Genomic DNA, 23224 nt, shown 5'->3' with positions numbered 1-23224 from the left:
CTATGGTCAGTTGGAGGAAAGGCCTCAATGTGTCTTTTGTACATCACTTATGAACACCAATTGCAGTCAAAGGAACTACAGTGGTACCTCGGGTTAAGTACTTAATTCATTCCGGAGGTCCATACTTAACCTGAAACTGTTCTTAACCTGAAGCATCACTTTAGCTAATGGGGCCTCCTGCTGCTGCCGTGCCGCCACAGCACAATTTCTGTTCTCATCCTGAAGCAAAGTTCTTAACCTGAAGCATTATTTCTGGGTTAGCGGAGTCTGTAACCTGAAGCGTATGTAACCCGAGGTACCACTGTACTTCTTATATTCCAGTATCTGAACTCAAACTTGTGAATTCCAGTTATACACCTTCCACACATGGAGAAAAAATGTTTGAGTGATGAGAAAGCAGGTTTTTAAATTAATATGACTTAATTTGTACTTGCCTGTGTGCATTACTCTAACAAACCAGGCTTTGCCTCTGCATAGTGTGTTATAGGGCCCCTAAAACGAAGTGGGTAAATGGCATTTGGGGTCATCATTTTACATTATACATAAAGCCAGGAGTGTCCATTACAGTTTAACAAATAAGAACTAAGATGCAGTCACCATCATGTCAGGAATACAATGGGAGATGGGCTATACAGAAACGAACTTAATTTTTCGCTTTGAAGGTAACCCACAAAAGGCACTGCCTCCAAGTACACTGCCTGTGTCTTCCTTTTAGAAGAAGATAAACAACTCTGAGAAGAGGGCAAGGCCTAAGACCTACTAACCATTATCGAAGTAAAGAAGAAATATGGTTCATATTGTTTCACTGGAAACAACTTTGTCCTGAGGTAAACAGAGCTTACAAGAAAATAAATGGTTTCTATTTTACTCTGTGTATCCTTGAGTAATTCTTTGACACTTTCTACCATTCTCAAGAGGTAAGTTTGTTTTTGGTGAATCATAATGTACACAGGACACTAGTGGCTAGTTTCTGGCAATGCTGCAAGAAGTCAGCACTGAAGATACACCCCCTGAAGTCCTGTATAGATATATATATCTCTGTCTTGACAAACAATACTATGTAACAGTCAAGAAATTTGTTGGGAATGGTATACTTACTGAATTGAAATGATGGCACCTTGGGCCACCTCTTACCCCACCTGTAACAGGGTTTATTAGCAGTTCAGTATGACCTTCTTGTTTTGAAAGTGTTCATAGGAGGCCAGTGCTCATTACAAGCCAATTAATGCCAGCAACAAGTTAAATTAATCTTCTCTCCATAATTCTTGGAGGCCACAATGATTCTAGGTCTATCAAGGTTAGTATTGTAATTGCTTGTCATTCTAAGTCGGGAGAGCAATAAAGAAAGAGGGTGTTTAGGTAATTCTTGTCTTTCGCCAACCCACCCCGCTTGCTATCAATTAGCAGAAGCCTTGAAGACATGGAGCATTGTACTGTATTTCTATAAACCACAAACAACTCTGAATAATGCATGTTTCTAATGACAAACATTATGACAATAAGAAAGGATGAATTTGGCTACCCTTCAAAAAAGGAATGTATTATTGGCATTTTGAAATTCACTCTCTCATAGGTTGGTCTCCTTTTTGAAGAGAAAGAGTTAAACAGTTCCTTTTATTCCCAAAGGATTTTAATCCCACTCAGCGGTGCCATGTTTTATTTAAAACATACTCTCTCTCAGTAACCACTTGTTCTAATTGGCAAGGCAAGGCAAGGTCCCAAAAGCACACAGCTCGTTACATTCAGTTTGGATTACAAAAACACGATGAAACAAACTGCATCGAAATGTACAAATTAACGGCTCAGGAGTGCACGACACGGACGTGGAATTAGATTGTAATATGGAACCAACTCTACAGGGAGGCTGGGGAACAAATCACTAGTGTCTTTATAAACTATACAAGGTTTCCAAATGAGCAAATACAGAAAACAGAGGACAAGTTTTTCCATAATTCAACTAAATTGCTAAACATGGACAGAAGAGAAGATTCCTTCTCTCCCACTCCAGTCAGCATACATGCAACAAGAGAACAGGTGCTACCAAAATAATAATAATAATAATAATAATAATAATAATAATGAACTAAAGAAATCATACTGACCAGCCCTTAGCTTCCTTCACACTGTCAACATAGAAAAGTCTCTTCACAACTAAGTCATCTGATAACATGCACACACAGGGGACTAAATTAGATATGATGTTTCAGCAGGCCTTGCGCAGAGCAAGGTTAATGGTCAAGAACTGAGAACACGATATTAAGAAGAAGTATGAAGCGAGACTATTACGAAATCATAACACAAATCAGACACACTTAATCGGAAGGGAAAATGCACAGCGTCACACACACATATATTTGTGAAAGGCTTTCCATATGTCTTTGACTACAAAACTTCAGTGATGGTTTGTGAAGTCTGCCAGGCATTCAAAGGACCAGAATGGGGAAGTGTCAAATAGCTAAAGCAGGATTCAGACTTTTAGGATGGCTAGCATCCAACAGTTACGATTTAACAGTAAATATGTAACATTTTACAGAATTAAAATGTCCTGGATTAAGCCATATTGATATGATATTCCAACAACATATCAAAGGTTCTCAAGGAAGTTAATGAAGGGAGACCCATCCATGGAATGGGTAATTGGATCCAACTCTCTTTTTTAATAGTTGGAATCTAAGTAGTTGAAGGAATGCTTTCAACCCTATATCCTGTAACCCTAAGATATCACCCTATCTCCTTCTCCCTTATTAGACCAGAAGTATACGCCAACTAGAGAGCCCTTCTGGCTATGGCACTCAATCAATGCACTACCCTCCCCAGGGACATTTACCTGGCACCAACAATTCTTCATTTTTGTGCTTGGCAAAACCCTTTTTAGTCTCTCAGACTTTTAAAGTATTTTTCGGCATTTTAAACTCTTGCTGACTGCTCTGGTTTTATCTGCTGGCTGTTTTTATTGTGTGGCTTTATTATCTCCATTTTGTAATCCATCCGGGAACCTAATGTGATGACCAGAGGTATTACTTTAAATAGATTTTATCATCAGATGTAGAATGCACTCACCCCCTCTCAACTTCTCATTCTGCACTGTTGTAACTCAATTGTTAATCTAAAACAGGGATGGGTAATGTGGCGCCCTCTAGATGTTGTCAGACTATAACTCTCATTATCCCTGGCCATTGCTGCCTGGGGCTAATGGGAGCCCAACAACACCTAAAGGTCCACTTGTTCCCTTCCCCCGATCTAAAAATGTTAATTTTTGAGCAAAACACAATAAGTCAGCTATATAATGTAAGCATTTTGGATATTTTAAAGACCTACATACATTTTGAGAACAGTGGAAAGATGGATCTGTTATCTACACATATACAGCTATGGGGTACATTTATTACCATTTAAAGCAATAGTTATGCTGCTAACATTTTTAAAAGCATGCTAAATCAGTTCCGTATAAAACAGACAGGAACACAAAGTACTGCCAGCTTCACAATGCTAGTCGGAGAATGACTTCAGCAACAGTCTTGCACTAGACACTCAACAGGCTACGGCTATAAAGGCAAGCCTGAATGCTGTTAAAATACACCACAAAGCACTGGCCTAATGGAGAAACACAAATTGAGGTGCCAACTTCTATCAGGCTTTAATGCAGGAGAAATTGTACTGCAGCCCTCCTATTCACAAGAGGATGTTCTTGAACAGACAGCTCAGAGCACAACTCCCCCTTTCATGGAATGCAAGCACGTCCTACTCTGCTATTGTGCATCTGGAAATTTCTTTCCGCTGACAGCCAGCTACTAAATTTCAATATAGAATGGGAGATCTGAAATATTCAAATTGCCAGTATTTGGAAATTCTTAAGGCAACATTAACAGGGCAAATTGTGCTATATTTGCATTGCAGTGGATAGCATTGTTGAAACTTAAGACTCTAGTGCCAGGACCAAGAGGGTCAAGCTTGTATGTAGGTTAAACAATAGCTTCACATTATCTCTGTAAGACACCCACGTTTGGTTTTTGAATAGAGCCTATTAAAGTGATAGATGAATATAAAGTCCTACATAGTTCTAGATTCTTGTACCAGCAGCAGGGAGCACTGTGAATCTAAAAACAATTCAGGAGTCAGGTGGCAGGCTGAGGTGGAAGAGATGAGAGAGAGCACAAAGTTCTTCTATTAAAGAAGAGAATGATGCCTTTAGTCACTTAATGAGCCAATTTGATAAGCCCATAAAATGACACGTTGAGTCCTTCAACCTGCCACAAAGAGAGGTGAAGCACTAATCTGAAGCATAATGATTGGGCACTAAAGCAGCTTTTATAGTTTTCTAAACCTATAGTGAAGATAAAACCAAGACAATTTTGATTTAAGTAAACCCACTTTACAGGAGAGATTCCATTTAGCGCACAGTTATATTCTATTTTCTTGTCGCAGACATACATAAACTAATATAAAAAAAAGTCAAGGTGCTGAAATAAAAATCTATTCTGGAATAAAGCATTTAAACTCGCTCCACTGTCAACAATAATGTTTTCTTCTATCTTGTAGAATTTGTTTATATTTGATATTATTTTAACTTGCCAGAACAGCTGGCCGAAAGGGAAGATTTCATGATGTAGCTCAAAGCAAATCAATCACATTATTCAGGCTTACTATTTTAGGGCATGCTGTGCAGCTGCAATGCATACTCCTATTATGTAGCAGTATGGATAAAAAAGTCTTGCTATCAAGTATCAACCAGTGGATCAGGTATGGGGCTTTTATCTCTGCGCACCATAGACTCACTAGAAAAATGCCTTACAATCCCTCAAGCCTCAGAAACCAATGTTTTAGAGCAACAATAGTGATCTACTTCATAAGGCAACTGAAAGGAACAATGATCTCAAAGCATTTTGTACATCAGAAGGCACAAACTGAAACATTAAAAATTACTGAAGCTTCGTACAAATTGAAAGACTTGCCTATGAAGGTTCACGGCACAATAAATGAATTTTTCTCCCTTTAATCATCTTACAAAACTACTTTCTCCCTTCTGCAGTGTTTATAATGTGTCACTTTTTAAATTGAGAATGCCCTCAGTTTCTACTTTAAATGCTTCTCCTTACTCAGTTTGTGGTCAAAAAACTGTGTTGTTGTTGGTGTAGTAACAACAACAACAACAACAACAACAACAACAACAACAACAACAACAACACTTTATATTCTGCCTTTCTTCCTGACAGAGACCTAAGGTGGATTGCAGCAAAAAAAGCTATTAAAAACACATTTTTTAAAAAACCAACAACAATTAAACATTGATAAAGAGTGTTTGTGTGTGTGTAATCTATTAACAACTGACAAAGAAAAGATCCGCTGGAGATGCAGTAGCTTTAAGCTGCTTAATTAACCATCACATTTATAAAATATTTTCAATGAACACATTAGCATATTTTTCGGAATCTACTGCTGTGACTTGGACATAGTTTGGAAAGACAGTAGGTCTGTTCCCTTTTAGTCTTTTGTCATCTTCATTTGTCCCCCTCCGCTTCCCATTCCTTCAGAGTAAAGGAAAGTAAAGAAACATTTCTCTCAGCCTTATTGTTGTTCATCACATCATAAGTAGCTGGGCTAAAGAGTCCAGATTTGGAGAATTGGGGGTGGGGTGGGGAGAGTATGGCACTCTTATCTGTTTCCCCTTTATGATAACCTACAAGATGCAGGGAGCCTGTATGGGGCAATTGCTTAGTAACTCAGGCAGCACGTTTAAAACTTTCTCATCACTCCACACACCCTGTCTCTACATGCTATTATGTAGGGTGTCTGTTGTAGTAACCAAATTGCTCTATCAGGTTCAGTACTTCAGTTAATGCAAAACAAGACTAAACATTTACCTGAAGGCTGAAGTGGGCAGTATCCAACTAACTTCTGTCAGTATAAAGATCTACACTTGAACAACGGAACTCCCCATCTCCTATCTCCCCACCACACCCCATGCCCTTCCCAAATCTGTTCCGGAGGGTTGTGGGAACCTCAGAAAAGACTGGAGGAAGTTCCATTACACAAGCACAAATACGTGTTCTGCAAAACAGATAGTTCCCACTGAATACAAGGAAAAGGCAATAAAGTAAAAAGAGTAACGGCAAAGATTTAGGTTTAATTCACTAATCTGAAACTGTATCAACTGCAATTCTCTGATTTATTTTTATAATTGTGTGAGCATAATAAATTAGAATAATGGGGAGTCTGGGGGTTGGTTGGTTTTTCTTCCTGCTTTTATTATATATTTTGTGTTTTTTATCTTGTATTTTCATGTTGTGAACCACCCTGAGATCTATGGCTGAAGGGCAGTATGCAAGTTTAACAACAACAACAAAAAAGGTAAACTTCCTAGGTTAGCAGTTTATGGCGAGAAGATCTGCCACTCCAGCTGCCCAGTGACCTTATTAAAGTGGCACAACTAAGCAATTTAGTAGGTGTTGAGAAGGGTCTCAAACAGGGGCTTCCAGCAACCAGACATCAAAACCTTACCACCTGTGCCACCAATACTCTAAGCCAATTCTATGTGAAACTTTACATTATTTCCTTCATTTGAATACTGAGCCCCTAATGTTTACAGCAAGTTAATTGGGGTTGCCAACCAGCTTTTGATCTTGTCACTTATTACTTGCCATTTCAAAAATCTGAAACCAGTTTCCTGAGTTCTCCTTTTTCCTACCTACTCCAGTCTTAAGAGATTGTCCCGTGAGTGCTGTACAGCAAACCCTCAGGACCATTAGGCATATTCCCTAACCCCATAGGATGTATGAGATCACAACAAATGTGAAATATGGAAAAATTAGTATGAAAGATTAAAACAACCACTTTTTGTGTCACTCACTTGACCTAATCATTTACATATTTCCATTCTTATTTCTCTGATCTGGAGCAAAGGGTGTTGGGCTGTGCAATGGACATAGATAGCACAATTGTTTTACAAGAGTTCAATTAATTTTGTTGGTTTACTAACCTGTTTCATTGTGTGGATTTCTTTTTTCTAAAAAAAAGAGAGAAAGAAAATGAAGTGAAAATCAAGAACTCTCAGGTTTTCCTTTATACATTCAGTTTGCAATATTCTAATTAAATGTAAACACGAAAAAATTGCACTATAAAAATACCCATTTTAGAGCGTTTCAGTAGATGAGAAGTAAAGCCCATCATTCCTTTAACCTTCTACATTGTATTAAAGTTGAACATTTTTCTTACTTAAGTGGCCTGGCTAAAATCCCAGGGTGCTACATTAACTTGTTTTCAAGTCTCAGAGGCAAAATGCCAGTCATAATACTATCAGAGGACTTCTTACACAATATGATGATGGAACACAATTGGCATTTAGGCAGCCACATTATATTTGCACTAAACGTTTACGCTTAACTCTCTGATAGTGAAAAAAAAGACCACAATCCTGGATTTGGACACAGCACTAAGCTGACCCTTTTGTGGCTTGTTTATTCACTAGCCTGAAAGGAGGAACAAATAGGAAGTGATCCAGCTGTCTACACTAGCAGAGTTTATTAAGTAAAGGTTCATAACTTATTGTTACATGTAAACATGGACAACATGTAAAATGGTGTCTGTCTGAATCTGGTTTTGCCGGAAAAGGAATACCGTAGGGCTTTAAAAGGTAGACAAATTTATTGTAGCACAAGCATCTGTGGGCTACACCCACCCTGGACTTCTTTGAGAAGAAGGATGGGATATATATTTCACAGAATCACAGCTGGAAGGGACCTCAAGGGTAATCTAGTCCAACCCCTGCAATAAAGGAATCTTTTTGCCCAACATGGGGCTTGAATCCATGACCATGAGACTTAAGAGTCTTATGCTCTACCAATTGAGGTATTTTAATAAATAGTAATAAATATTAAGTGCATTTCATAAAATTTGCTTTAGTTCCAAGGCTAAATTGTTAAGGCTTATGGCTTCTGCTACAAAATATCCAATACTGGGTGATAGAGTTTTATAGGATGTTACTCTTTGCATGCTCCTAGTTGCCTATCTCCTGCAGAGATAATAAGTGTGGTTATATCTCAATGGAAATCTATGGTCTCTGCTGCTCCTGCCTATTTTAAACAAAACAATGACCCTAATATTTAATCTGTCATGGTTCTTTGACATATTTTCTTTCTTTGAGAAATAGCTGATATTTCTCTGAAATATGCCTCTGAAATACTTCAACATTCTAAAAATCAACACTCGTAATTACACAACCAAATTCAACTATAGACTTATCTACAAAAGTGTTCCTACTACTGTAATATAGTGCTACCTTGTAATTTTGATACTGTAACAAGAGCAGCAAAAGCTAAATATCTCAAGAGCACTTTGTTACAACAGCCTAGTAACTTAAAAGCAGCAAAGGCACAACAAAGGGCTTTGTTCATTCAATTGGTGGTACTACTATTACTACTTTCTTCTATTGCAGACTGCATTTTGTGTACTCAAAGGTTTTACAGTACTCATCTCATTCATTTATCCTCACAACCGCTCTTTAAATTACACCACTCTTTCTCCCACTTTACATAATGGGACTTGCCAAGAGTGACTTAGCTTGTGGATATATTACATTATGTATGTCAATCCACAGAATTCTATAATGGTTTATTTCCATTGGTCATATGATTATAATGTTACAGGGCTGCAGAACATGGGAACTAAGAATCTCTGCTCCAAATTAGAGGCCAGTCTTAAAGAAGTCAGAGGGCTGGATGAGACCAACAAGAACAGAATCCACAATCTTGCTCAACTGCAGTATTGCACACGTCTGAGCAAATATCTGTCTGTCTCTTTGCCTTTGCCCTCCATTTGTAAAATGCGGATAATAGTGACTACTGACTACTGTTATGAGAGGACAAAATGAAACACGGTAAAAAGCACTTTATATAGTGACAAGAGATTATAGGCAACAAAGCTGTAGGTTGGAAATTGAGTTATTTTCCACCATTAGACAATATAGTTAAATATATTTCTATTGCTAGAGACTTACAGGTGGAACAGAAATATTTTCCCATCCAGTACTGGAGCTACAAACACAATTCTTAGTTCCAAATTAACATAATTAAAGCCTGCTCTATTGAACTAGAAATTCTAAAACTGCAATTTGAACTCTTAATGCGAGTAGCTTTGACAGGAGTTGTCTAGTTCAAGGGCATTCCAGAGTTCTGTAAACTTTGCTGAGTGAAGGCTTGATTGGTGCCTGTACGCAAGAGGCTCTTGCTTTTATACACACTGGAGATTGTTTCAACAAACTTGAGCAAATAAATGAAGCACCGGAGTGAGGAGAATCTGATTTCATGCACACACACTAAGAAACAGACACCCACACATAAACTCCAAGGGGGATGCCAACTATGTGCTTTAGATTGCCTATTTTAAAAAGGAGAGAGAGAGAGATCTCAAAACCAAACCTTTACATTGCACTTACCAGCAAAGCATTTGGAACAGAGATTCATAGTCTTGCTGGACCTGGAGTAAGAGGGGAAAAAGGAGAGCTTAATATTCCTGATGGTAGTTAGCACAGGTTTATTTTATTTAGGGGGGGGGGGAGAGACAGACTAGAACAAGAATAAAAGTGAACAACTGCTGAAGTAAATAGTTGTGCTCTGTTGGAGAAAAATAAAGTAGCCAAATCATCTTCATAAATACACTTTTCAGCGACACATGACAGAAAAACTAATTATTTCACTTGAATGTTACAACTCTCCACAGATGTGGTGTATCAGTACCTAGCACCACAACAAGCAACACAACATTAGTATCTATAGTTCAAATCCAGTTGTATCTGAAAGGCTGAAGTGGGGAAATGTTATAGTTCAGAAGAGAACAGTTCAATTACACTAATCCCCTACCAAAACCCAATAAGGAATAGATATACTCTCCAAGTAAACATATACTGTACTACTTAGTCTCAACGCTACTGGAAGAGCCTCTCTCTCTGAAACAGACCAATGTTGTCTTCTAATTCAGAGCTTCCATTTTTAACCACTACAGTAAATATCTCCATGACTTTCTTCTGTAACATTTCTTTTAAAATGAAACTCATCTCTCACCCTTACAACCGAAGATAATTTAAGATTGAAAATGTAAATGGACTTCTGAAATTTCATCAGGCAGCACAAGGGCTGTTACTGGGCAAGAAGCACTTCTACTGGGTAAGAAGGCTTTGGTAACAACCTTGTATTCTTCCCATCACTTTCCCAGTAGGAACTGTGGAGCAGATCCAGACAAATTACCAAATACTCAACCATAAAACAGATTACCAAACACTTTAAAAGGAGAGATATTGGAGTCATGGGAGACTTTAATTGCCCCATCTTTTGGAACTCAAACTCTGCCAAGAATGTAAGGTTCAACAAATTCCTCCCTTGCCTCACTGATAATTTCATTTCCCAGAAGAAGGAAGAAGCAACAAAGGAGCCATCTATCTTGCACTTGGCCTTTGCCAACAGAGAGGATCTAATTGACGAAGTGATCATGTCCTCTTGGGTTTTGTGATACAGAGGCAAGGGAAAGCTAAGTGTAGTCACACATGCAGTCTGGACTTTTAAGAAGACCAGTTTCAAAAAGATTAAGGAACTACTGGGTGAGCTCCTATGGTCAGAAATACTCAAAGAGAAGGGAATCCAAAAATGGATGGAAGTTTCTTAAAGGTGAAATACTGAAGGCACAAATGCAGACAATTCCAACAAGAAAGAAAAGTGGGAGGCATCACCCAAAAGGAAAGCAGTGCTGAACTTGGTGAGAACAGAATAAACAATGCAATAAGGGAACTGCAGTGCAAGATAGGAAAAGAGGTGGTGAGGGAAGACCTAGCTACTTTAAATGAATGTAAACAACCTGATGCACTTAATGAGCTGCTCCCAATGATACTAAAGGAGCTTGAGGATTTAATCTCAGAGCCTCTGTCTATAATCTTTGAGAATGGAGAACAGGTGATGTCCCTGCAGCCTGGAGGCGGGGAAATGTTGTCCCCATCTTCAAAAAGTGTGTGTGTGGAGAAGACACGGGTAACTAAGACTGGTGAGCTTGACAACGATACCAGAAAAAGTCCTAGAACAAATAATTAAACAGTCCATCTGTGAGCACTTAGCAAATAATGCTGTGATTACTAAGACCCAGCATGGGTTTTTCAAAAATACGTCATGCCAAACAAATCTAATTTCTTCTTTTTTTATGGAGTTACAAGCTTGATGGATCAGGGGAATGCTGTGGACATAGCGTATCTTGATTCCATTAAGGCTGGTAAAATGTAGGTTGAACAAGGTAACCGTAGCAGATTACCTCAGAGAACTGGGCCAATGGAAGTTTCCAACTCCTACACCACCCTACTTCTCAATCAAACACTTGGCCTGCTGCTGTGTGCAGGAAGCCATCAATACTATTTACCTATTTACCTGCCACAGCACAAACTGAAACAAAGGAGCATTAAACATAACATTTCTAAGTGCCATAAGGAACACACACGCCTCAGTTTGAATATTAAAATCAAGCATAGACCTTCAAAGCTTCTATGTGCTTATTCCACTCAAGTAGTACAAACACTCTGTGCCAAAAACTTGCACAGATTATCTACCTTGAGGAAAAATCACAAAAATTAAACCAGCAGGCTAAGTCAACACCTGCATTGTTAGTATGCTGCACTTTTGTGCCATTTGCTTGGAAGTTAGATTGTTTGAAGTAATTCAGTAAGCTGCAGCTTCCCTGAGAAGCCATTAAATCTCAGGACCAGCTAAAAAAGGAAGATGCAGAGTTTAAATGGTTCAGACAGAGATATTTTCAACTTTGTTTGAGCATTAAGAAGGTAGGCTAGTTTCAATTTGAAGTCTCCATAGAATTTTTTCAAATATTCATATTCTGGTACCAAAATTGCAAGACAGACATTGTGTGTGTGTTTAATAACATGGCTATCAATTCTGGAAAAAGGAACAGCTTATGTGTCATCTTTTAAGGCAAAGAATAGTTTAATCGCTGTTGACTGAGTTTCAAAAATCAACCATTATGCAAGTAAAGGTAAAGGTACCCCTGCCCGTACGGGCCAGTCGTGACCGACTCTAGGATTGTGCGCTCATCTCACTCAAGAGGCTGGGAGCCGGCACCGTCCGAAGACACTTCCGGGTCACGTGGCCAGCGTGACGAAGCTGCACTGGTGAGCCAGCACAAGCGCCGCACACGGAAACGCCGTTTACCTTCCCGCTATAAAGTGGTACCTATTTATCTACTTGCACTTAGGGGTGCTTTCGAACTGCTAGGTGGGCAGGAGCTGGGACCGAATGACGGGAGCTCACCCCGCTGCGGGGATTCGAACCGCCGACCTTACGATCAGCAAGTCCTAGGCACTGAGGTTTTACCCACAGCGCCACCCACGCTGTATGCAAGTACAAGGAAACAAACAGTAAGGAAACAAATGTCAGACACCATGAAGCAAATGAATAGGTTAATTTTCAAGTCACAGCAGAGAAAAAGGGTAGGGTAATGGACTCTAGTTCCAGAAATATTTCACTTTTCAAAGCAGAAAAAGGCTTTATTTGCACACTAACAGCTTTATGTAAAGTGATGTACAAGTATATCAAGAACAGGTACACTACATTTTTGTTGAAGGTGACCTACAATATTCATACCAGAGCTCAGTGACGTTTTCATGATGGAAAATAGTATTTATACATTGCTTGCCTTTTGCTGGACCTATCAACTGGAGAAAATTGTTATTTTTTGAAGTGTGCTTTTGCGCTATCATACTGCTAGCAATACAGCTGAGATGCACTATTTGACCAAGTAAAGTTCTGATCAGTATTTCCTACTACATTGTAGAATGGCAAGGAACAGTCTTGCTTAGGACTTCTAGTACTCTACAATATCTCAGCAATTACCATAACTCTCAGCTGAACATAAATTGTTTGCTGTTTACCTTCTTACATCTAAAAATAATCCTAGTTCTCAAAGCAGCAGACGATATGATAAACCTAGACTGCACTATCTGAATTGCAGGTATGGACTCCTTATTTGGAGACTTTGGGGTTTGTTTGTTTTTCAAAAAATGTGTTTTCTTGATTTTCAAAGCTTACAGAAGCTGTTAGAATAAAAAGAACAAGAATAAAATACTAAAGAGATAATCAAATTAAGAAAATGATTTTAATCTGTCTTGTTTGTATTATTATATTTTATAATATTTATATTATAAAATTATTTATATTATACACAGCTATAATATCTACAGTCTATAATAAGTTCAGATAAATAACTATTAATTGTTCCCTCCATACAATAACATCCTACACATTACAAAAGGTGCCAGAGAGAATAGTTCTAAGCCTTGTCTAGACCAGGATTCTCCTAATGAACTCCATCAGTTGAAGCGCTATACAAGCGTTTCTGCTTGTACAATGGGGCTTCTCCACTCCCCCTGTGCACCCCCTGAAATAAGCTCGGGGGGGGTGTCAGGAGAAACCCAGAACAACACATGGAGAAGGAAGGTGGGATCGTTCCATCTGGCAAGCTGATATGCTGCACAGATGGAACATTTGTTAACAGCTTGGTGTTGAATTCCTCCCTCAGTCTCCAAGTCCAGACACAGATTTGCCCATTCATCAGCAATCTAACAACTAGGCCTCAGAAAAAAATAGTTACTGAAGCATTTGTACTTCTAAAGCCTTGCATTTATTTAGTAGTATTAAATCTTTTTATGAAATGCTTTCATGAACCAGGAACTTTTAATGGCATTCCAATTGCTTGTGCTCCCTTCCTATTAAAGAAATGATGATACTAAATGGCATAATTTTCTGCATTATGTATCAACAAAGGTTCTTCTGCACAGTAGCCTGATTCACACATCATGCTAAACCAAACCATAGCTTAGTGAGAACATGCAAGCTGCTGGACAGGAGAACACAACCAATTTGTTCCTCTTTTCTGCTGAGCTAAGCCATGATCTGACTGGTTTAGCCTGGAAAACAGGAGACAGAGGAGATATGATAAAGGTAAAGGACTCCTGACAGTTAAGTCCAGTTGCAGACAACTCTGGGGCTTGCTTTACAGGCCGAGGGAGCCGGCGTTTGTCCACAGACAGTTTTTCCAGGTCATGTGGCCAGCATGACTAAACCGTTTCTGGCACAACGGAACACCGAAAGCAGAGCAGCACACGGAAATACTGTTTACCTTCCCGCCGGAGTGGTACCTATTTATCTACTTGAACTTTTGGAGTGCTTTTGAACTGCTAGGTTGGCAGGAGCTGGGACCGAGCAATGGGAACACACCCCGTCATGGGGATTCGAGCCTCTGACGTTCTGATTGGCAAGCCCAAGAGGCTCAGTGGTTTAGACCACAGCGCCACCCACATCCCATAGGAGATATGATAGCCATCTTCAAATACCTAAAGGGCTGTCACATGGAAAATGAAGCAAGCTTGTTTTCTCCTGCTATGATTCTACAACTTGCTGTGACATCCAGGTTCAGGATTCTGGTTTAGCTCTCTCCAGACTGACCACGAACTGTAACCAAAGTTTGTCTTAGGTTTACAACTTGCAGTTTGTCTGGCAGAGCTAAGCTTAGCTGAGTGCAGCACAACAACAAAACAAGTGAAGAGGAGCAAAGCAGCTGCGATCATGTCTCCCAAGAGCCAATAAGCTCACATTTTTGTGCTAATTCATGGTCTGGCTTAGCAAACCAGATAACTGGAATATGTACCTTATTACTGTATACTGTAGTTCCCACATGCTGGCATTAATCCAGCAAAAGCTAAGCACTACCAAGTACCACTGATACCAAGGGAAGAAATTATTCACCATGAAGCTTAGCTGGTGCCTTCCACAATTTCCAGAGGAGCACCCATGTTAGCCTGCGGCAGCAAAAATATAGTCTCTAAACATATTACATGAGTCCAAGAACTTTATTATCATGCAAGCTTTCGTGGACTTAAAATCAACACTTTTGTGATAATAATGAATTGTTTTGTATAAATAAGACTTAACCCAACCAACATGGAATTTATTGCATTTCCTTTCAATTTGACTATTGTGTAGATGTACCTGCCAACTCATGGATAACATTCCGTGCACCTGGTAAAGTGAACACTAGTCCACAAAACCTTATTGCTGTAAAGAAGGTATTTTATATCTGAGGTGCAACAGGACTCCTTGCTGCTTTAGTTTCTGTGGGTTTATGGCCACTATGTGCAACTTTTCTATCAGAGGGTTGTGCTGACTGAGTCATGACGCGATATCCTTGTGAGGATATTCAAATTATTTTCTCTGCAAGACCTAAGTCCAGGGAAGGAACAAGATAGGTCATACCTTATTAACTTTTGAACGTTTAGGCAGGTGGGCTAGTACCATTTTTTTGTGGCTAGTAGCAAGCACAACTGCACTACAGAATGGAATGCTATTGCTAGTATTGCTTTCTGCATTTTTTAGAAGTCCAGCTGAAGGATATGTAGAGGTCACTAATTTCTTCACGAAATTAAAAAGACAGTTATTTTATGAAAAAACAGTTTTCTTTTTCCTTTCTTTGGATGGTACAAATTACATATTTGTTTAGAAGTTACACAGATGCTGATAGTGGCAAGAACCAGTTCATATCATTACAATCCAATTTTACATAACATTAGATTCTCTTATAATGGAAGCCTCAAATGAACTCTGCAATGCCTTCCTCAATTTATAACAAGCAAAACAGAAAGGGATGCAGCTGTACACCTACAAAAATGAAATTTTCAGATAAGGGAAGCATTTTCTTCAGCAACAAGGAGCAGCGCTGCTATTTTTACATGCATTAGGAAGCACATGGCATAAAATCCAGGCACTCAGCTTTCATCCTTGCAGCTGCAGTACATAAAACATGAAGATAGCACCTTAACATCTTCCATGTTTAGGGGATTTAGAATCTGTATGTGCATGGCAACTTGCCCCTTCCTCAAAGTTCCTGACCACGCTTCCACATTCATATTTCTTCTCTGACCTATTATTTATCTACCACTATCCCCACACAACAAACTTCCACATATGAGACTATTGGAATACATTTCCCAAGAAAATCCAAAAATTGACTATTTAAGAAATGCTGCAAAATAATTTTATTCTAGTAAATCTACAGAAATTTTGTTAAGTATTCAATATTAGAATACTATTTTATGAACATTTCAGATATCAAAGTACAATATAAAATGTTAAGTATCTTGAACTTTACTTAAGCCTGAGCTTAATCTGGCACCCAGGGGCACCACAACATCCTCAGACATACTCTTTAGAGCCCGCCCGGGCCCTGTGCTTAAACCATTTTTATTTTTTTTAACCGAGGCTGAGGGGTTTTTTGGCTTTGGGGTGTTATTGAAGGAGAGTGTTACTTGCTTTTTTGTCAGTTTTAGGGTGTGTGTGCATGTTTTGGCCACTGGCAGGAGGTGTTCTGAGCACTGACAGTTTCTTCCGCAATATGGGCATTTACAGTGCCCACAACAATTCCAAGATTTCTAGATGTGCCCCCAGGTCCAAAGAGGCTGAGAAACTCCGACTAAAGTTATTCCACATGCAGAATTGGTTAGATATGATTTAAGAAACTACTTAAGGAAGTTAAGGACAGAAACTTTGTGAATGAGGCAGGCCACCATCTTCCTTTCTCCTGCTACTAACAGCCATTTACTCTTCCAAAGACTAAAATTTGTTCATTGTAATATCTCATTCGCCAATCTGACAGCTCCCTGAGCAGCATTATTTTCCCTTATTAGTCAAGGTATACTAAATGGCAACCCCAAACACATCTTGGCTCCTGCTAAAGCAAGCACTGTGCTAATCTCTATATTCTACAGCGGGCAAAGTATAATATTTGGGATATCTCTCACAAAAGAGGTGTTCCAAGCCCCCTTTGAAAAGGCTGTTAAAAACTGTAGAAGCAGCCTTCAACAAAAGAAACAGTGGCCTAGTCAGAGGTACATGATCTAGGCTTAATAAATGAAGACACACAAGCCTTGTGCCTGCACTTCTGTTGTTAACGTCATTCTGTGGCCTTTCGCCCTTCGCAGTCTGCAACAATCGAAAATCTCCTGGTTAATTAACCATGGCTTCCTGCTATGTCTAAGCCTGGAAACTACAGTTACCAAACTGCTACAAACCAGCATCTTAAAATCAACTTCGAAGTACTGTCAAATTACAAAGTTGAAAAGGCATAAAACCAACCAGGGCAGGATCTGTTTTTGTACTAATTCAGAAGTACTATGGCAAAAAATTAAGATTCAACAAGAGGAGAGAACTTTTGAAAGCGATACAGAACTCCCTGCTAATACATAAACACTTTATAATAATGCCAAGGGCAGCATATCTTCTATGTCACTATCTTCAAATGATTTCCAATTCAGAGAGGCTCCCAGGATGCAAGGATAAGCAGTACAAAAAAGTTGTCTAATCTATGAGTGAAAGTGACAATGACAAAACTAAGTATTCATTTCCTGGCCTTTATGGGCATGTTCAGTTCATAGCATTTGCAGGCATGTCCTTGAAAGGGACAAACCCTGTGCAATCTGTTATGAAGCAGAGTAGTCAAGTTTTTATACTAAGTGATTAATGAGCTGACAAGCAGAGTTAACACAACTGTACTAACTGTTAAGATTAAAACAATTATACAACTGGTGTGTGATGAAGAACATAAGGCCCTTCATGCAGCAACAGGCACAGGGAGAAGAGAACCATAAACATACATTTAAGAGTGACTCCAAAGAGGCAAGCTGAGGAATTGCTCTGCTTAGGAAAGCAATGCCTAGGAAAACATTGGTAAAGTGAAAAACCAACTAGAGACATGATACAGTAGTTCTAAAGAGAAGCTGAAAGGTTAGGGAGTGTAAAAGTACAGGTATCATTCACTTCCAGCTTTTGTTCTGCTGGAAGCAATATTTTCCAAGTATTAGCTTTAAAAGAAAAAAGAAATAATGGTGTCTATAATGAGCTATCCAAGCAACTATTGATTTGCTTAGATTAAAAAGTTTATCAGTGCAGAGCTGAAACTGATGGAACCAACAGCTGATCGGCGGCAAAAACTACAAGGGCAACACTGGGAACTGATATGAATATATTCTCCTGCCCATTTACCAAAATTATCTGGGAAGACATCTGCTCTGTGCCTCCTCCTCCAGAACTGGCGGTTCTTCGGGGCAGAGTCTAATTCTTTTACAGTAGCAACACAATTGCAGAACCTGTGTTTCATCTAAGGGTGGGAAAACTGCGGTCTAACAGTGTTTATAATGCTAAACAAAACTTGTGTCTTAATCACACACACACACAGAGAGAAAATTATTAAGCATGCTGATGTGAAAGTCAAAAATCCAAAAGTTTGTGATAAGCATGCAGCATCAAAGTTCACATTAATAATAACTGAAGCCAAATTTAAAATTTCATGTGGCTTTTTAAAAAATAAATGTTTTTTAAAATTATAAATACTTTGATTCATTCTTATTGTCAAGCCCAACATATTATTTATAATTAAAGATCATGTTTCAATCCTTTTGAAAATTAAAATCAAAATAAAACAATTATGGGAGCCAGGTTTAAAGGGGGTCTGTGGGGTTTTTATATTCGCTTAAAAGGGGTGTGAGTTTAAAAGGCTGAGAAACCCTGCTTTACATGTTTGCTCTACATGTGGATGGCATGTGAGAAAGAAACTATTGTGGTTTAATTATTATATTCAAAGCTTTAATTGGAAACTCTTGCTTGTAATCCTTGTAAATACTATAAGACACAACAACTGAATAGCACGTGCTTCCTTTGCGCGGCTTAAATTAAGAAAGAATAAAGCACTGAAACCATCTAACACATTAATTTTAACATGCCCAGAGAGCTATGCATTAGATAGACATTTGCAAAAGTATAAGCTGAAAAACACAGTGGATAGTATTCAACCAAATTTTAATCAGAATTGATCTGCTGAAATAAATCTAACTTAGATTCATGCTAATTAATTCCCCAAGTAAAACATCGCTGAATACCATCCACTGAATCACTACTTTAAAAGTTCCCAGTTTGACTGGTATTATCTATTCATTATTTTACTAATCTTATGAAATATTTTGTTTTGGTTTTTCCCCCCATGGAAAATCTTCAACCTCACCTCACTGCTGATAGTATGGTAAGCTAACTGGAATTGTGGTTAAATGCAACTGCAAAACACGTTATTGGTTTTGCTCTATAGCCTACAAGAATACCAAATGACACTTAAACAAGTGAAAGGTCACACATCTAAAGGCAGCTTTAATTAGTAATTAGGAGTCTAACAAGACTATACAAAATATCCTTCAAATGTATGTGCAATAAGTAGGGCTTACTGAGACAGTTATGTATGCTAAAATCACAAATATGACCTCTCAACATGTCCGCTATAAACTTCAAACTTCCAATGCTTTATAAGTTTGATGAATTATTTGCTTTGAAATACCACAGTAGCGGAATTGTAGCAGTAGCAGAATTGTAGCCTGGACATGCTTTTCACACAAGTCTTCCAAGTTTAGGATTAACAGGAAATTGGTCCAAACTTGAATAGACTTTCATCACTTCCTTGTCAATTTCCATTTATGCTGTCCACGAAGTGGCAAAACTTTGCTTTGTATACGAACGATAATTAGATCTTATTAGAACGATAATTAGATCTTATTAATTAGTCCCTTCATCACATCTCATACTAATCATGTATGTATGCGATTCTACTTAACAGTCATTTAACCTTTCGGCTTACCTGATGGATTCAGAGTGTTAAGCACCATCTTTTAAAGTGGTACAAAGCAAGGTCCAACTAATTCTAGAGCACCAGTTTTTTTTATATAAATGCAAAGGATTGTCTTCAGATTTTTTTTGTAACTAAAAGGCATTTCATGCAATGACTCCCTTGTCCTTATTGCACCCCCCTCCCCAAACAACCTGAATGTCTGGAGACCCTCAGGTAAAAGGTGGGAACAGCCTACATAAGAAGACATCCTAGTCTCACAAGCATCTGTCCAATTTTAAGCAATTTACCGCTTCTCAATGCAGCTTTCAATGCCACCTCAAAGCAGCAGAAAGAAAGGGAGCACAGTGGAAAGCCCTAATGTGTCTTTTGCTAGTCTGTAGATAAAATCCAAAACATTTCAAATTGGTTGCTTTAATTTATTCTTTGGTTTTATTTTTCCTTTTTATTGCTCGTTTATGACATACTTCGAGCACTTTTTCTTTAAATCAGGTGGAGTATACATTTCTTAGTAAAATAAAAACAGCAAACAGTCAACATTGAGAAAACACTTGAAACCGTAAAATGCCAAGGCCCAACTAGTAATAGAAAGGCTGCTTGCTTGCACACTGCATTTATATTCTTGGGAAAGGACACGAAAGCAATGGCAAGAAGTTCATGTAACAGATTTACAAGCATAATTTATAAATTGCTGCTACTTCTTTGCTAACATGTGTGCCCCTGTAAATTAAGTAAAGAGGGTTAGGAAACACTTATGGTAAATATATTCTTAATAGTTGAAGTATGCAGTAAGCCTTAATCCAGGAAAAAGTTTAGTTTATTAATTTGTAGGTACCAACTTTAGTCTGTTCAATCTGTGAAGTTGTGAATTAAGAACAAGTTTGCTTCTTTTTTTGGAAGTTTATTACTTTACAAGGGAACAGAAATGCAAAATATTAAAAACGGTTTTTACTTCAAACAGCCAGCAACTCGGGATGAGTGAATAGGAAACTATCTGTGTTGAGGCTTTGATAATACACCATTTATTTACTCAGTTAACCAGTCAAAAGGCATGTGATAAATCAGTTTACAGCCAAGAAGTACCATTAAGAGTTCAAATAATGTATATATACTTCTGCTATTACAGTGGTACCTTGGGTTACGAACTTAATTAGTTCCGGAGGTCCGTTCTTAACCCAAAACCGTTCTTAACCTGAGGCACACTTTCGCTAATAGGGCTTCCCACTGCTGCTGTCACCGCGCGATTTCCGTTCTCATCCTGGGGCAAAGTTCTCAACCTGAGGTACTACTTCCGGGTTAGCGGAGTTTGTAACCCAAAGTGTTTGTAACCCGAGGTACCACTGTATATGAACATGAACATCAATTTGTAAGTTGGACTGCTTTCTTGGAACATCAATCAACTTAAACATCAAATTTCCAAGCCAAACAAAAAAAGTTTTCTAAAAGTTAATTGAAACAAAAACAATAACTGCTTGTGGCTGAACCCTTCTTCTCTGAACAGCAATTGCCTCTCTACAAAAGTAGTGAATGTTGGCCTAACCCAATATCACACTGTTGGGGAAGCCCCACCCCCAATGTTCATGTTTTGTGTGTGAACAAGAGGAGTCTCTCTCTATGCATGAGGTCTCTAGAGCTAGCACTTAATGAGTATATGCTGATGGCAGAGCTAGCAGTACACTCTCATTCCTTGTTCTATACATAAAGCATAATTGATCCTGGTTTGTAGAGAGTGCTTAAACAAGTGAGGGCTCCATTTTCCCATTAAGAGTCACTGACTCACAGGGGGGGGGGGACCTGGGTGTTCAATTCCCCCCCCCCATGCACATTTCTGAAAGTGCGGACTGATACCCATCAACTTCAAAACTTCAGAAACTGTATGATCTCCTAATCCAACGTATTGGTATTATTGTTTAAGTTTGCATAGTTTACAATGACACTGTCTGCGTGCAATGGAAAGCCACGGTCTAAAGCAAACCATGGCTTACTGTGAACAAGCAGTTTACTGTGGATGAGCACATTCTTTTAATTATACCAGCCCCACTCCCCACCTGTACTCCACCAGAGGGAAACAAAGGAGAGCACTGGATTAGAATGAATTGTTTTCCTCAAACAAGCCAGGATCAGAAAGCCAAGAACAACCCTTGTTTTCTGTTTGTAGTTAACTGTAGTGAAACAAACCATAAGCATGGATTATCATGTGATACTAAGACAGTGCTCTGGTTATCTCCTGTATAGCATAGGGGGAAAAGGAATGGGTGCAATTGAGCTTGTTGCCCATTCATAGTAAGACATAGTTTCTTGTTCACCATTGTGTGAACCAGGCTAATCACTTATACAGACCAGGAAGCATGCACTTATAAGTCTGTAGGGCAAACTCATGTGCAATCAAATGCACACAAAGATATAATCTAATTGTTAATGAAATAAGTAAGCATACCAGCACCTATCTGTGGGATAATCATCATCCTTAGAACAAAGATTTGTGGCAGAATTTCACAGATACAGTCAGCAGCGAGTTTCCATGTTAAAAAGTTAGAAAGTGCTGCTGTTATCACTAAACTGTTGCCAGCTGTTTGTGCAATCTGCCAATTCACACACATGGTATTTGCCTGGCCGAGCCACTCTGCTCACAAATAATTCACAGGTACAAATTGGCACTGCATGATCTAGTCTACAGAGGCATGTTCTAATCTATACAGCAGAAATTAACTGATGTCTATTTATGCTTTAACGGGTTTTGTTATGTATGTGGTATACCACCATGATATATTTTTATGAAAGTGTGGATTATAAACACTTAAACTACAGAGGAAATATCTGCTCTTTCAGCCCACTTTGTTCAAGGAATCAGTTTCTGAAATCCTGAATACTGTTGTTGCAACCAGCTGAGGAAATAGCCTCTCAAAGTTTGAGTACTAGTCTTTACTTGTGTGACTTTTAAAAAATCAAATGATCCAACAAATAAACCTTTGAGCCTTCTGAATCCCTGGTTTTGGGGTGGGGGAACAATGCCTTTTCCATATATTTGGAGTGGAAAGATACTACAAAATGTTCCCGGGGGGGGGGGGGAATCATAATGCACATGCTTGCGGTACCACAAAGGGAAACCAAATTCAGACAGGTTGTGTGTATGAGAACAGAGTAAGAATAAATTCTCCATTAAGAGAAAATATCAGAATGCTAAGATTCCAAGTGACAAATCAAAGGTAATGATTAGCCGCATAAGCCTAGTAAACAAGTCCCTTCTGCTCTCCAACTATTTACATTTAAGTAATTTATAAAGGAATAAACCTCTTGTAATGAGTTACCATTTGCTTTGCACAAGTGCACTCAACCTTCCAGTATAAATACTGCAGTAGTTTTAATTAAAGTTACATTATTTAAAAAGTTTTAAAAGCATCAGCTGGAAAAACGTGCACTTGTAAATACAATCATGTTTGGCCAAACCCTCATGAATGTGATTGTGATTAGCCCTGAGGAACCCTGTAATTTTTCGGCTTCTTTATTTTCATTTTCCATGCTAAGGGAA

General features: G+C 38.6%; 1 protein-coding gene across 1 annotated transcript in view; it reads right to left on the bottom strand.

Moving 5' to 3' along the window:
- The window catches only part of ZFAND3 (zinc finger AN1-type containing 3), a 131453-nt gene that overhangs the window by 78710 nt on the left and 29519 nt on the right, over positions 1-23224 (bottom strand). Inside the window, exons 2-3 of the mRNA XM_081000317.1 lie at positions 9431-9471; positions 6977-7003 (exon numbers count right to left, since the gene is read on the bottom strand). Of these exons, the coding sequence (XP_080856443.1) occupies positions 6977-7003; positions 9431-9471 (68 nt within the window). The remainder of the gene's footprint in view (positions 1-6976; positions 7004-9430; positions 9472-23224) is intronic.

This window comes from Podarcis pityusensis, assembly GCF_964106645.2.
Source record: "Podarcis pityusensis genome assembly, chromosome: 3".
NCBI classification, from domain to species: domain Eukaryota; kingdom Metazoa; phylum Chordata; class Lepidosauria; order Squamata; family Lacertidae; genus Podarcis; species Podarcis pityusensis.
This window is presented reverse-complemented; position numbering and strand designations above follow the sequence as displayed.